This window comes from Hippoglossus hippoglossus, chromosome 5 (genome assembly GCF_009819705.1).
Source record: "Hippoglossus hippoglossus isolate fHipHip1 chromosome 5, fHipHip1.pri, whole genome shotgun sequence".
Classification (NCBI taxonomy): Eukaryota; Metazoa; Chordata; class Actinopteri; order Pleuronectiformes; family Pleuronectidae; genus Hippoglossus; species Hippoglossus hippoglossus.
In genome coordinates, this window is record NC_047155.1 from 20,487,378 (window position 1) to 20,504,388 (window position 17,011).

Consider the following 17,011-nt stretch of genomic DNA (forward strand, 5'->3'; position numbering starts at 1 on the left):
TTTTGTTCACCCACTCCTTCCCCTTTTTCCTTCATTCGTAACTCAGCAACCTCTTAATCTCTTTCGTCTTTCCTCTCATTCATTCTGCACCCTCCGTACGATCCCCTCTCTTCTGCTATGCAGGTGCAGCAGCAGGCAGCATTGATGGCGTCTGTAGGCCAGGGAGGCTACCTCAGTCCAATGGCAGCCTTTGCTGCTGCTCAGATGCAGCACATGGCGACCATCAATGGCCTCCCAGGAGGACCGCTGACCCCCACGTCAGGTAAAACTAGTGGAGGACTAAAGGTTACAGGACCACACTGTGTTTCCATTTCTGTGTGCGTGCCTTGAAAATAGGATATATTCTCCCTCACACATAAAGTGGATTATCAAGTATTTCCTGAAGCATAACATAGATTTGTAGAATGCATTTTCCTACCCACAATGCATTATGACAAATGTGATCTTTTCAAAACTGATACTCTCAGTTGGCTTTCAATAGCCTTGCAATCACAAAGGGAAATTTATGATTCAACAAGTTCAAAGTAAGGAGTTATTTATTGAAACTGGAACACAGCACACTGCTGTAAGAACTAATGCTATCGGAAGGTAACTGCTTTTTATAAAGTCAGAAAACAGCCTTAGTTTTATTTTGTTTTACAATCCTCTCTTACTTTGGTGTTAATTCAAATGCCTCCTCCCATTTCCTCTCTAATGGTGTCATGATTATCTGTTCTCCATTCCAAGTTAACAAGAGAACAAAAACAGTCTGACTCAGAGTCAGCACTGGATAAGAGGCTCGTGAAGCACAAGGTAGAACCTAATGCACTTAAATACAAAAAAATTATGAATTTGAGCAGATCGTTACGAAACAAATATTTATTTTATGTCTAAAGATGGAATTTAAATGAAACGTGACACTCCCATTGACTACAAAGTGAAACAAGTATTTATCCAGGTTATCTAATAGCATACAGTACATTGGGCAGTTTCTCTGTCAACATACTGCACTAGCATAACGTAATGTACAGCTGCATCAGACAACAGTCCCTGAAGAGAGTAAAGAATAAAAAAAAGAAACTGTTTGTTGCAGCGGAAAAATACAGCAGGGAGCAAAGAGCAGTGGATTTAAATGGACATAAAAGAGAATCTAGACTGTAAATGTAGATGAGTTGTAGGGGTGCAAATGAACATGATGCATTGTGGCACAACATCCAATCATGTGAGAACAAATATAGAATTGGTACCAATTTGAAAGCATCAACACTGTGTTCCCTGTTCTCATACAGTATGTCTGAAATTCACATCTAATAGCTGTTGTGTCACAGTAAAGGCTCTACTGGGACAAGAAATCACCCCTGACATTTAGTGTCTTCACCGGCCCACTGAACCGGCCCCTCTGACATTTCCAAGAGTTACTAGATAGCCGGTCAAAGTAAAACTTCTCCATAATGTCTTCTGGGGGAAAAATAATCGGTGGAATGCTTCTGCTTCTCTCTGTCTTTGCCCATGTGTCCCGTGGCTGCAGGTGGCAGCACTCCTCCAGGCATCAGCGCCCCCACAGTGACCAGCATTCCCTCCCCCATTAGTGTAAATGGTTTTACTGGCATGCCACCCCCCCAGGCAAATGGGCAGCCCCCTGCAGAGGCTGTCTTCACCAATGGGATACACCATTACCCTGGTAAGCCTGATGTATTCAGCTAGACGTATGGAAACATAAAAGAATTCTTAGAAATATGGAAAAGGATTGTTGTTTTACTGCAGTATAAATGTTAAGTAATGTGCACTGCTTGTTATGTAGAACCATGATTTCATGAAAGTGAAGCTTGAATCCCTATTATAAGAGGAAAGTGTGCATGCTGCTGGCCTACAGGCGTGACTAGCCTCGAAGCATGTTCAGGAGGCTGAGGCCAGACGGGCGCAGAGCACAGTCAGTGCAGCATGTCGAGGAGATGAGTATTTGGCAAAGGTGCTTATGGGCTGCTGGGGCCTAAGTATGCGCTTGTGTCATGAGCTGTGGCTGGTACCTCATTGGTTCCTTTTGTGAAGAGGTGGAAGAAAAAATTTGTCTTTTTTTACACTCTTGTCTCCCCAGTGTTGCAGGAGCTGGTTTTTAGGGAGGACTCGGAGAAAAACGGCTTGGGCGTGGCTCCGCGAAGTTGTTTTGGGGTTCAGGGTGGCTGCTTCCTCTCCTCTCTCTCTGAAGGTAGCGCTCCCCTTGCCCCCCCCCCCCCCAACCTTACATCCCGCCTATCTATGGGCTCAAATAAGATTTTGAGCTTGTAAAATAATGTTCAGAAGTGATTTCAAAAAGCCTGTGGTTCTAGCTGGGCAAACTTGCACAAGAAATTGAAGTTTGTGAATGTGTCAAAAAGATTTGTAGCTGCAGTAAAATAAAAGGTTAAAATTCAAAGCAGAAAACTTCAGCATGGGGTTGAAGTTAAACACGCAGATTTACACCGATCCGACACAACATTAAACCGACAGACAGGGGAAGCTGGTCATCTCATTACAATGGAACACCACAGGTCCTGACATTCATCTGGGTGCTGCTTTGTCATGGCCACCCCCCCCCCCCCCCCCCCCACAAAACACTCCCCGCCAGCAGCAGCAGTGTCCCCCACTGGGACGTGCCCCCCCCCCCGCCATGCTGCGAAAACTGCTCAGGAAAGGCTGAAAGAACACGACAAAGAACCCGAGGCTTTGACCCGGGCTCCAGACTCCCCAGATCCCAATCCGATCAAGCATGCCGGAAACAAGTCAGATCCACAGAGGCCCCCGGCCACAAAACCCACAGGACCCTGAGGATCTGCCACCAATGTCCCAACACCACAGGACACCCCCAAAAATCCTGTGTCCATTCTCCAATGGGCCAGAGCTGTGTTTGTGACCTACACTGTTTTAGACAGGTGGTTTTAATGTTGTAGCTGATCGGTGTAAATTACAAAGTTCAAGTTTTGACCCTGATTCTACATCTGGAATTACTGAGACTAACTGACACTGATGATGGTGTATTATCTTTCATATTTTATTACCTGTATTACTGTTTATTCATCAGTCCCAAACTGACTCTGTCCCAAGCTTAAATGTTTTTATTCAGTTTGCAATGTTTTGGTTACAAATCTAAAATACAGAAACAAATGATAAAAAGGGCTTTTGAGCCCTAGAAGAAACTATAATTTATATATTTGGACAATGTGTAATTTCTATATTAAACAAAGAAACATTTTATTAAATAAAAAAAAGATTATGTAGATTGATGTTGACAGAGGCTTTTTCTTTTTTTCTTTATGTAAACTCATTTGATTTGTACATTATTTCTACACTATTACGGAGCTTTAAAAAAAAAAAAAATGTGGAGATAGAATTACTGATACAACACTGAAATTATTATTATTATTAATATTATTTTCTCTGACAAACACACATCTTCTATGTTGCATTTAAGTATATACGCAATGTGTCCATACATATTAAACATAACCATAACAACGTAAAGTAGTAGGTATCTATAGGTACGTGATGATTTATGCATGATATTTATTTTTTTTATACTGCGGGCACAATTTTTAATCACTTCATTTATCTTATGTCTGCCTCACGCCAACACTCTTTTCTACACATTCACAAACGCTCAATCTCTCATGCAAATGTATTTCCGCAGGTTTACGGAGAATGACACACAATCACAGCCTTTTAAATTTATTTCCGAACATGACTTCACAAGCTGTAAAATGTTTACACCCCCTTTATTATTTGAGCCCGTACTTCTCCTTTCTTGGCCGTCCGTCTCTCAGCCCTGTTAGTCCACGGTGTGTTCAGTATCTCTATGGTTTTTTGGTGACAGTGCGTTTATTGGTGTGTGTGTGTGTGTGTGTGTGTGTGTGTGTGTGTGTGTGTGTGTGTGTGTGTGTGTGCCTGTCTGTTTTCTCAGTGGTGTACTTACTGTGCATGTACTATGTATACAGATGGGCAGTTATAAAGTGTGGCACAGCATCTGTGGTAGTTACCAGTGTGTGTGCAGGAAGAAATGTTCAGTTTTAACTTTATCTCTTACGTGTGCAGTCATAGCAACAGGTGCATCCAGTGTTGTGAGTGTGTACGGTGCTTGTCCTGTTTTACATGTTTTAACTGCAGTAGATTGTCAGGGAAATAAATCCATCTCTCCTTAATGGGATTAGTGTTTAATAGGTTTATGTTCATGACACTTTCTTTTTTCTTTCCTGTGGTGACAGTGGAGACGTGTGTTGTTTTTCTTTGTTGTTTTGTTTTACCTGTGGTCCTTAAACGTTTATGGTTTTCTGCTTGTCTACCAGGGGTTGGGGGGTGGGGGGGGGTGAGAATGCAGTGGATGGTGCATTAATTAAAAAGCCCAGAAAAGTGAGAGAGAGAAAGAGAGAGAGAGATTCAGAATTCAGTTCCTCGCACACTGAAAGCAAGGAGAGTTGACACCGCACTGTTCCGTTCTCTAACCTTTCTGCTTTTCTTCTCCTATCTGTTCTTTTCTCCCTCCATCCCTCCTCCCTCTCACCCTTGTTATATATTACTCTCGCCTTTCTCCGTGCCCTCTCCTCCATCTACATTCTCCGTCCGTCTCCCTCCGTGCCTCACACACCCCAACACACACACACACACACACACACACACACCTCCATCCATCCATCCTCCCCTCCACCACCACAACCACCACCTCCCCCCTCCGTCTTCTCCCTCTCTGTGTCTCTGTTGGAGCAGCTCAAAGTCCCACTGCAGCTGATCCTCTCCAGCAGGCTTACACAGGAGTCCAGCAGTATGCAGGTCTGTCTGTCACTCTCGCCGCAGCACTGATCTGTGTGCGAACGTTCATGTGAGCAAGTGTGCATGTGAGAGAGAGAGCGAGAGAGAGAGACTGTGGGGATGACAGAGAGAAATAAAAGCAGGGAGATAAAGATGTGTCTTTGTTTTAATTAGAATTTTGATCCTGTAACATTAAGTGGTTCAGTCCCACTACACAAATGTATTTTCCACGTTGTGTTCACTCTCTGTGTGTGTGTGTGTGTGTGTGTGTGTGTGTGTGTGTGTGTGTGTGTGTGTGTGTGTGTGTGTGTGTGTGTGTGTGTAGACATGTAGACTCTATTGTCTGTTATCTGATCGATTGCCTGCTGTGCCCCTGCATATATCACATTGTTTGTATGTATCCAAGTGTGTGTGTGTGTGTAGTCATGACTGTTATCTGATCCGTGCTGTGTGTGTATGTGTCTCAGCAGCCTACCCCGCTGCATATGGCCAGATCAGCCAAGCCTTCCCCCACCCTCCACCCATCATTCCACAGCAGCAGCGAGAAGGTAACGCACGCACACTCCCACCATTCACTCCTAAATATTCATATATGCTGCAAACACATACGTATATTTGCCTCTTCTCTATCCATCTTTTATGTAGCCATGGAATAAACAGGCGTGTTTAAAAATATCAAGGGAAATCACAGTCCTCCCTTTGTTTCCATGTGTGATTTCACACGAAAAAAATATTCAATACAGAGACACGGATAACATATATTATATATCACAGTATTAAAATATAGCATTCAGAGAATATTCGAGTGACTATAGAGTGGACATCTTAGTTGTCTGTGGGTAACTAACTAACTATACCAACACTTCAAATGTTTCAAACTGAGCTGTAAACCTACTTGTGAACTCAGTGACCTCCGTGACTGGATGCCTGGGACACCCATGCTTGGAGCCTTACTGCCCTCTTGTGGAAAATAAACAAAATAATACAAATCTTTAAACAGCTGTGGCATCCCAGGGGTTACCATTTAAGCATTTAGTCTTTCAATTATTTATACCGGAGAGCTGTGAAAACTAAAACCGGAGTTTTCTATTAAATCAGAAACTGTCAAACAACATAAAATGATTTTCCACTGATGACGGCGTGTTGACATAAAGTGCTTCCTTTTGTAACTCCGACGCCAAACATGAGGGAGAGGACAATGATATTTCAAGGAAGGTAATCACAACGCAAATATAGAAGTCAGTGAACGAGGTATTTTAAAATCCCTGAAAAATTGGTTTCGAATCTTCATTTTCTTTTCTCACAGTGTTGTTGAATGCTTGTGCAATGGATACAAATGTATTAGTTTAACAGGAGAGCAAATGATCTCATATCTGCAAATCAGAGCTTCCGTGGTCCATCAGGAAATAGAGGAAGTTACCATCACACTTATTTAAATCCCCTAAACCCCCTAACCCTGTTTTTTAAATGATTGTTCCAACCAACAGTCCAAAACCCAAAGATATCTTATCTAATATCACCTAATATAGGAAAACTGAAAATCTCACAACTGAGCTAAGGCATTTCTGTCACATTTGCTTGAAAAATAATAAATTTATTATCAAACAGTTCCAGATTGATTTTCTATTTATCAATAATTCTATTTATTGGGTTGTTTAAATGTCTCCAAATTGGCCCATAGTGCATGTAGTAGTATCATATCACACATAACAACTAATTGAATTCAGTGAGAACAACACAATCGATTTTCTATCCTTTTTATTTTTTTAATCTCTGCTTTCAATATTTTCTTGTATTTCTATGATTTTGCATTTTCTTTCTCCTCCTGCCACGGTCTACCTTTTCCGCTTTCCTTTCTCCTCGGCTCTCTATTTCTGACCTTTGTCCTTTATCACTCTTTTTTTCTCCCCATCTCTCTCTCTCTCTCTCTCCATGTCTCCCTCTGTGTTTCCATGTGCAGGACCAGAGGGTTGCAACCTGTTCATCTACCACCTCCCTCAGGAGTTTGGGGATGGAGAGCTGATGCAGATGTTCCTGCCTTTCGGTAATGTCATCTCCTCCAAAGTGTTTGTGGATCGGGCGACAAACCAAAGTAAATGCTTTGGTGGGTAAAAATGAACAAAACCAAAAGACTATTGGTTATTTATTCTGATTATTCTTTTTTACTAATCACCTTCTTTACTGCAGTCAACACCCCCCCTTCCTAACCTCTCAACAGCCTCTCTTTAAAAAAGCTGAAAACAAAACAGTGGAGAATTTCTCAACAGTTGTGCAAAAGCTGGAATGGAGAATGAGCATGTCTGGATTTCTCTATTAATCATTAAAGCTGTTTTCTTTTGAAGCTCTGGCTAATTTCTTATTTTGATAAATATTTCAGTAATATACAGTGCACTCACAAAGTATTCAGACCATTTCACTTTTTCCGTTTCATATTGCAGCCTTATGCTAAAACTGTTCATCAATCCAAACTCACTTTTATTTATTGTAAATTTATTAAAAAAGGAAAAACTGAAATATCACAATGACATAAGTATTCAGAGTCCTAATTCAGTTGTGGTTGAAGAACCACAGCGATTACAGACTCATCTTTTTGGCTACGACGCGAAAAGCTTTGTGAACCTGGATTTGGGGATTTTCTGTCATTCCTCTCTGCAGATCCTCTCCAGCTCTGTCAGGTTGGATAGGGACAGTCGGGGACATTTCCTGGTCTCTCTCTGGCCACTCAAGGACATGCACAGAGTTGTCCCTCTAGCCACTCCTGTGCTGTCTTGGTTGTGTGCTGAGGGTCATTGTCATGCTGAAAGGTGAACCCTCGGCTCGGTCTGAGGTCCTGAGCGCATTGGACCAGGTTTTCATCAATTTTATCTCTGTACTTTGCTCCATTTAGCTTTCCTTCAACCCTGACCAGTCTCTCTGTCCCTATAACTAAAAAACACCCCCCCCCCCCCCAGCATGATTCTGCAAACACCATGGTTCACCTTTGGGATGGTGTTGGGCAGGTGATGAGCGGTGCCTGGTTTCCTCCCGACATGACACTTAGAATTGAGGTCAAACAGTTCAATCTCAGTTTCATCAGCCGAGAGAATCTTGTTTCTCAGTCTTGAAGGTTCTTTCACGTGTCTTTCACTGAGAAGTGATTTTCGTCCATTCTGCCATTAAGCCCGGATCAGTGAGGTGCTACATTGACGGTTGTCCTGGAAGTTTCTCGCATCTCCACGGAAGGATCTCTGGAGCTCGAGCCAGAGTGACCATCAGGCTCACCTCTCTCAGCAAGACCCTTATCCCCTGATTGCTCAGTTTGGCTGGGTGGTCAGTTCTAGAAATAGTCTTCTTCCATTTGGAATCGTGGCGACCACTGAGACTCTGGGGAACCTTGAATGGAGCAGACATTTTTTTGCAGCACTTCCCTAGATCTGTGTCTTACCAATCCTGCCTCTTCTAAATCCAAACCAATTGAATGTATACCAGTGTCGAAACATCTCTATGGCAATCCAGATAAATGGGAGGCAAAATCTCAAAGGTCATAGCAAAGGGTCTGAATATGTCTGTTTGTTTTATCTATTTCCTTTATAGTCTAGAAAAGCTTCCTAAATTCTGTGTTCACTTTGTCATTATGGTGAATTGAGTGTGAGAGATGAGGGAAATAATTAATTCAATATTAGAATAAAGGCTGCAACATAAAATGTGAAAAGACAGGAATCATTTCTGAATGCACTGTATTGTGAAATGAATCTGTTTTAATGTCATATTGGGACAGTTATTTTTGTCATTGTGCTCTTTATGACATGGTGTATAACACAAATACTCTTCATCTCTACCTTTGTCTCAAAGCACTGCATGTTAAGAATACTGGAGATAAAGAGCTGCTGTCTCACTTTGTGCCGTGACAGCACAATTTAGCCGAACATATAATTATGTGGAAAATTATAAATGGATTGTGGAGAGTATTTAATGGAGAGTCCGTCAGGTGCAACCCATTTGCAAAGTAGCTTTTGCTCATTAATACAACACAACATTAATGTTGTATTATTCATGTTGCAATTTTGAAATGCTGGTTTTAATTTGTGATTTGATGCTTCTTCCCTTTCAAGTGGAAATAAAAAAAACGAAATTTAAAAGCTGCACAACCATGTTGATGTTTTGGTTTTCCCATCACCAAGTTCATGTTGTGATTTTTGGCTGCATGCTCTCTGTTTATATTGTGAAGCTACTGTTGTTGTCATATTGTTTTTATAAATACAATTATTGTTTTTGTTATATTAACGCTTGTAACTCGTAGTGCATTTTTTTTGTCAGAAAACATTTGATGTTCATTGTTTTTAATTTTTATCTCCAAATGAAATGATTCCATTCTTGTTGTAAAGTTGTATACATACATGTTAAAAGACTGCCTCATCCTCATGACCCATTCTTTTGTAACCCCGAACTGTCCTTGCCGCTTCATCTAACCTTATCTCTCTTGCTCTCTCCTTTTTGGCCTTTCCCCCAGGGTTTGTGAGCTTCGACAACCCAGGTAGTGCCCAAGCTGCCATCCAGTCAATGAACGGCTTCCAGATCGGCATGAAAAGGCTCAAGGTGCAGCTGAAGAGGCCAAAGGATGCCAACCGCCCCTACTAGCCCCCCGCCCCAGCCAGCCACCGCCATCCTGGTGGCCTGGGGCAGCCGTCGCACACAGGGAAAAACAGGTCAGGCATCAACCTCGATGTTTCTGGAAATTCGTTTTGGCTGTCACTTCGGTTTTATAGGTGATTAACTAAGCCATCGCGTCCACAACAAATGCAATGTTATATTGACAAATGCTCAAATGGCAAGCCCACTTATGGTGCTGCCTGATGTGGTTTCAGTAACCTTTTATAAATGTCATAAAACATTTGCAGCTGCCCAATAACTAGCTGATCATCTGCAAAGTACTTGTAAAGAATAGTGATGAAGTTTCACCCCTGAGCCGATAGTTCAAGTAATTCCACCCACGACACCATGACTCATTATTGTATAAGATTTACTGTAGTGTCCTGTTCAGCGATACCAGTTATCTCAATGGAACCAGAACTGAAGCACTGGAGGCAACATAAAAACACAAGATATTAAAGTTTGATAACTTACTGTGTGTGTATATGAGACATTATGTGTTGTGAAAATCTATACCCTCTCCCAAAAATGATATGTCTTTGCTTTACTTTCAGTTTCAATGGTTCAAAACTGTCCAGCATTTACTGACATGTGGCCTCGTCTATTTGTAGAACAGCTTTACAGTAGGTGACCCTGTGTGTAGCCTGTAGGTAAAAGATAATCGGGAAGTGGTTCAGTGTGTTGCACAGGGAAGGAATTGCTTCCGAGGGAGAAGCATTTATTGCCCCTCAGGCGGGTAATTGTGCCGTTCCTCTTTGTCTCCTCCCTTCATCTGTGTGATGGAGAGTTTAGGCTGCATCGTTCATTCACCACTGATGACTTCATTCAAGGGCAACTTATCACCCACTCACAAACTAACTGAACCGTACCAGACAGTGTCCTGAGGCAAATCACTGCAGGAAGAATAGCGCAATCTCATATGAATGTGTCACAAAATATGTAGCCCCATTGCTTTTGATATATCAAAACATTTTCAGCATGATGTCTAGGAAAATGTCTTTTTGATTCTTTTTCTTCTCGCCTGAGATTGACAGTTATTGCGCTGTTTGAAATTGCAACTGACAAACAAGCATAGGCCTTCTGCCATCCTTGTATTACTATTATTATATCCATCGATAATATTACTGTCTTATTAAGAGTTATCAGACTGACAGGTCCATATACAGAAAGCAGACAAGTGTGTGGCTTTCATTCTAATTCCACAGAGGGGTTAAGATGTGTCTTGATTTAAATCCATTCATCATTTCAAAAAATGGGATTAAACTGTTTAATTTAAATGAAAATGAAACTTGTTTTTTATAAATTATTTTTTCAAAAAGGTCTTAGCAAAATCGTCTTTGTTGAACAATTCTAATACTCACTGGATACTTGCAAAAAGACAGGCATCCTGGAAGTATGTTACCCTGCTCCTTCTGCATGTAAATAGAGTAAAGGAGGACACATAAGAAATTATATGATGGCAAATCTTTAAGAACAAAACAAGCAAACATCGAAGAAACGGTGTCTCTACTGTAATAAATTATATTTAAGCACAATTGTCTCTTCGAATAACCTAAAAGAGATTCTCCTTTAAACATACAACTGCCAATGTCAAAGGGAAATTTAAGTGCAAATGTAGCCACCAAAAACTAAGAAGACTAAGAAGCTGCAGCCATGAACACCACAAAACACAATGTCTGATGGGAATGTATAGCAAAGTGTTATTTGATGGTTCTATATTACAAGACAAATGTTTACAATTCATCCTGAGGGAACATGAGTGGGTGTAACAAGATCAGGATAACCTGTCCAATAGTTTTTACAACCTCTCACTTGAACGTAAAAATGTTTCAAGTTGCATCAAAGGAGAGGTCAGGGTATCAATCAAGTTATTAGGATTCATCCTCTGGAAATCCCAAAAACTTGGTCCCTTAGCAGCAGCTGTTGGGACATCTCACAAGATAAGTACAACTTTTGACCCAGTTGTTGTGTTGTTTGGAAGAATCAAAGTCATTAGGATTAGGATTCATCTTCTGAGCATCTCGAATATTCTCAAATATCGACCAGATTTTAGGGAAACTCATTCAAGACAGATGTAAAGCTTATAGTGCCACGAAAAGAAAAGTTGTGGGATACCCAGCATCAGTCAGGTTCATCCCCTGGGGACCATGAGTGTCTGTGCAAAATCATATGTCAACAAAGCGATGAGGATCTGAGGGACTGACAGCTGTGCACAAGAAACACTAAACCCTTTCCTTCGTATCACTCAATTCCTAATTCTTCTTTTCTTCCCAGGTTTTGTTGAGCTGAATCATATGTTGACTTCTTGCTACCCGAGTGCAAACTCAACATCTGGACCACTGAGGCTGCTTCAGAAACAGAGGAGAGAGCGAGAGTGATGACCAAGTCAAGGACACCTCCTTTTTGGATGTACTAAAACTTTGGAACTCAGAATTTGTACCAGCCTGGTTAGCCCCAGGACCTTTTTCTTCTGCACACATATACACACTCTTTCCCCACAAAACCCTGCTTGAATGACAGCTACCTTTTCTGGACCACAAACAACTTTTACTTGAACAAAGGGAAAAGAAGTAAAAGAAACTATAACAAATCTACTTACAATGACCAACCCCGCTGAACATTTAATGGGAATATGGATGTCAAAAGTCCAACAAGAACAAAAACAAACTTTTTAAAAACTGAATAGAGGATTGCCGTAGGAGATCTTTCTGTAAGATGGTTTGAGTTTGGGGAAATTGACTTTTGAAGACCAATTTATAAGGCTTGAAACAAGAAGGGACTAATTCCCAGAGACAGAACTTAAGTAGGGAATGTGATATTTTTCAGGACACAAATTGGCTTCGATTTGGGATGGCCATCTTTAGCTCGGAGTGCCTGTCCGTTTCCAGGGGACACCGTTGCCAAGGAGAGCCATAGCAACGGTCTCTAGGGAGTCTTACCTGTCATTCCTTAGTTGTTTTAGGGACCAAAAGACCAAACATTTTTATTGCTGAGGACTTGTAGCTCTAATATACTCGGACCACTGCATCTCTTTCAGTCAGTGTTAACTGGTTGAGCGGTTGCACTTAAAAGAAGTGTACATTTCGAATATATACAACACTTGTATATATACATATATATTGCTGATATGCTTTTTGAATACAGGCAAAACTATTTCCGATGACCAAATGGGGTCTCTCACTTCGCTAGTTTACAATTACTCAAAATGTTTATTTTTTTCTCTTCTCATTTTGTCTCGGGAGGGATGGCGAGTGCATGGGAGGGGCTGCTCCGTATCACAGCCTTATCTTTTTTAACTTGACATCCTAACCTCATAGATAGAATAACATCAGAAGCGTTTGAAATATAGGAACTTGTTTATATTTGCAGTACATATATATGTATAACAAGCATTCAAGCAAATGCATTCATATATACAGTATATATGGATAAATAGATATTAATCACAAATATATGTATTTATATGCACATATTTTATATATGTGTGTCTGTATATAGAACGGCTACTGACTATGTTGAGCTGTAATTTTTTGTAGATTTTAGCTGGAGTTTGAAACATTGCTCTGCTTGGGAAGAATCGCAAATCTGGCAGCTCCCAAAACTGCAGGCATTCCTATCTCTGATTACCTATATGCTGACACACAATATATTGATAAAAGATACATGTGTGAAAAAGTACACGTATGGTGTAAATATTATCTGAAAATGCAAAAAGCCACATCTAAGTAGCAGGCTTTAAGAGAATCAGGCTAAATGATTTTTAGAGGAAAAGGACAATTATCTTCGACTCTATTCCAAACATATCTTTTGAGCTTACACGCACACACACACAAACACGCACACACACACACGTACTCACACACACAAACTTCTCTTTGAAACTTGAACCAAAACAAATACGTCTCACAACCCTTTGCTCTCTTTTGCATTCAGTAAAGTGCATGTAGCGTATGGGCTGTCACCATGTCAAGGTGTGCCTTGTCACCTGCAGAATCTGCCATCAAGCACTGTGCTCTCCTCAGACAACAAATTTTAAAAAAAAAATGAAACACAAACACAAACACAAACACACACACACACACATACACATACACACACTACTGCAAGCAGCCAACGCGCTATGATGATGTCAAAACTACAGCCAGATCCATATCATTTCTCAGCCATGTAGAGAGCTGCAGTGCATGTCCTATATAACAAACCACCCGACCACTGTTGGTCCGTTGCTGTCATTGGGGAACAAAATGCTTTTCGGACTCATGCATATACATGTCAGACAAACGCGGGCATTAGGTAACCTGTGAGCACAGGTGCTAACAATCTGAGCTGTTCCACTGGCTGGAGTCAAAACTGGGGTAAAAGGTGAAGGTTGCGATTGACATGATGAAAGAAGTGATCGAGCTTACTGGACCTGACATTCGCTCATTTTAATGGTTATGACGGTGATGTGATATTGATGAATATGTTAGAACTGCAGCGCTGGTTTCCCACAGAGCAGAACAAGGGGGAAGGTTTTATGTTCTTTCCCATCCAGCAGTAAATGTGTGGATCTCAGGTGGTAGTACTTGGCACGAAGCATATTGTCTTTCGAAGATGTTATATTGCCTTGCCTTTTGTCATATGTCATCATACAATTAAATACAAACACAAAAGCATAATGAAACTGTAAAATGAAGCAATAAATGTGAAAAGCGAGTCATTCATTACAACTGCTGTATCAGAGGCTGGTTTCATATTGTTTTAGCTTACAGTTTCTCATAGTAGTCGACAAAAATGGTAGGAACACCAACTACGTACCTGCAAAAGGTCAACAGACTTGGATTTATTGGACCTCGCGTTCAACACACATTCAGCTGGTGGAGATTACTCGATGAATATTTATACATATGAATATTTATAAGGCTATATGACACTTTAGAAGACAATGCTTCCTGTTGGGTGCTGTTACTAGTTTTCCTGTAAACTGCTCATTATGCCATTTCCCTGGTGTCTGTGTCTAACCTTTTTAGCAGATTGCATAATTTAACATTTACCTTCCAATTCCAGTGAGGGTAAAAGACGCCACCATCACATCCCAGGATGCCTCTGTTTGTGTGTGCCACATAACAATGCTGTGAGCATGGCCTATAGTGCCAGCCAGTTGACCATCACGATCTTCTTTTTGTTTCGCTCTCACACAATCCATGGTGGGTTAGTACAAAGCGCCTTGTACATCCACCTGAGCGGTGTTTGAGTTAACAATAACAACTGAAACTAAATGTCATATGTCTGGTATCGCTGATCGCCACACTGTGTGCCCTCTCTGACTGGCCCCCCCGCTGCTGAGAAAATTGAAAAATGTGTCGACATGGTCTCTGCTTTTCTAATGGTTTGTTTGAGCAATCACTCACGTCTTTCGCCAAAACCGAGCCCACATTTCCCATGTCGGATGAAATAAGAAAAAGGGGGTAAGAGGAAGAACAAGGAGAACTAGAATGTCAAGCACCTCATCTCCATTTGCTCCAACTTTGAGCTGCAAGTTTACACAAGAAAAGTAAAAACTAAGTATAGTGGTTCAAAAACAACAAGAAAAAGAGCAGAAGTTTGAGTATAAATATATATATATAAATATATACATAAACCGATGAATATACTGTAAATTGTTTCTTTTTTTGCTCTGTTTTCCTCTGTACATAGGTTTGCATATTTTATAGGACTTTTACTTCTATCTACAAGGACTGGATAAAGTACTTTAAATACTTAAAAAAAATATATGAATGAAAACATGATAATGCTCATTAAAACCAGGTACAAAAAAAAAAATAAGTCACTAGGATACGGTACAAACTGTAGGACCTGACCAAGGCATTTATCCAGAATACAGTCAGGGAGAGCATTGACCTCAGTTAGAGCTTAGACACACATTGACCTATTTTATAAAAAAAAAAATACTTTGATGGGTTCTATTCATTTATCGATTTGTTTAGACATTTATTTATAAGTCTTGTCTGAGATGATATGCATGCTTTCATGGCATTATTTTTTTATGAGTTGGTACGTGACCAAATAGTTTTTATATGACATGCATGGGCCACTGTTGTGGTCCACAGATGATCATTGTTCCTGTGTGCAGGACCATGCCTTCAGCACTTCTTTGATGACGGAGAAAAAAAAGAAGCTCCAATTGACCAAGTGATGTCAAAGACAGATTTTAGTCATTTATTTATTTATTTATTTGTATGTGTGTTTATTTATTTGTGCATTTATGTATTTATTTATTTATTTGTGCTGTTTGACTCAAGATCTGAGCTCTACTATTTCACCGGAGGTATCACTACATCACATGTTACAACTTCAAGAAGTGGCAAATTCTGCTTTCAACACGCTCAAAGACGGATTTTACATTTGTCTGATGCTGATTAACTACTCACAACGATGCAGTACAAAACTAAAGCCTTATGTATATTTGTAATTATCAACTCACATTACTCTGTTCTAAAAATATCTTTGTTAAAAGATTGTTTGAAAAAATAAGATGCCAGCCTGAGGTTCCTCTTTGTTATATTTTGAGAACAATTTACCTCCTAACTTAAACCTTTTAACACGGTCAAAAATAAGACCTAATGCCAACACTCCCTGTTCAAACAACTGCTCAATCAGATACGTATTCCACAATGCACATTCCTTGAGGTCACTATAAATTGCTGCTAATTTGTAAAGAGCCAATCTGTGATTCATCTCTAATCCCAGATTAACTGCTTGCTTAAAATGTCAGTTTCGGTTTCTACAACTTTACACCCCTCCTCTTATTTTCCCACCATGCTTTGTATGGGTCAACAGAGCTCTGATCTTGTTCAACTGATGTGTTCTACTAGGAGCAAAATTCAATGGAAACTGCACTATGTCAACAAAAGGAGTTATACTATCATTTCTTTCAGTGCTGTTATCAGTGGTTTCATTTCTAAAGCTCAGTAGTGTTGATAGAAATCACATCTTACTTCATACGGTTTTCAAAGTATTCTGGAAATCTGTGTCCCAATTTCAGCACACATGGAGGGTGGGGAAATGAATGTTGCTTATTAAGCTTTGCCAGGGTCCTGACGAGCGAAGCTTCTGATTGGGCAGTGCGCTTTAGGCTCCCGCCCCCGTCTCTCCAGACTGCACCATTCTCTGGTCCCCTGGACTCTTTTTTTGTAATTTTAAATGAATGATGCGTCTCAGCTTAGCCCAATAATAAAGCACAGTCTAGAATAAAGTGTCCTGTGTCATGTCATAATTACTGATAGAAGCTTATCAATACATGATCGCCCATGTTTCACATGTTTAAAAAAAAAAGTGTCCCCTTTGAGGGCAATGTCTGTCATGGATAGTATACGTCATAAATATATGAACAGATTTTCTTGAATTACAGTAGGAAGATGGCTGATGAAACCAGTGACTGGATGCTAGTGGTGAATCTCTGAGGTTAAATATTTTTTGGGGATAATACATTTTAGTAGAATTGACAATACAACTGTGTTTTGTGAGGTTCATTAGCATGTATTCTTTCAAGGTCTTCAGAGACAATCACATAGCTCAGTGGTCAACGGTTATCCTGCTGTAGAAACCGAAGATTTCAATTAAGAACCAGAAGCATAGCCAATTCTTA

At 40.4% G+C, this 17,011-nt stretch overlaps 1 protein-coding gene across 18 annotated transcripts in view; it reads left to right on the plus strand.

Moving 5' to 3' along the window:
- celf4 (CUGBP, Elav-like family member 4) overlaps nt 1–13,428 on the plus strand; it is an 86,230-nt gene extending 72,802 nt beyond the window's left edge. For 7 of the 18 annotated variants that reach the window (XM_034585308.1, XM_034585310.1, XM_034585313.1 and 4 more), the window contains 8 exons: nt 124–262; nt 1,508–1,660; nt 2,075–2,185; nt 4,714–4,776; nt 5,223–5,303; nt 6,716–6,859; nt 9,245–9,440; nt 11,659–13,428. In XM_034585308.1, the coding sequence (XP_034441199.1) occupies nt 124–262; nt 1,508–1,660; nt 2,075–2,185; nt 4,714–4,776; nt 5,223–5,303; nt 6,716–6,859; nt 9,245–9,372 (819 nt within the window). In that variant the 3' untranslated portion in view covers nt 9,373–9,440; nt 11,659–13,428. The remainder of the gene's footprint in view (nt 1–123; nt 263–1,507; nt 1,661–2,074; nt 2,186–4,713; nt 4,777–5,222; nt 5,304–6,715; nt 6,860–9,244; nt 9,441–11,658) is intronic. The other 11 variants (XM_034585321.1, XM_034585325.1, XM_034585324.1 and 8 more) reach the window with 5 other exon arrangements.
- Nucleotides 13,429–17,011: the final 3,583 nt, after the last annotated feature.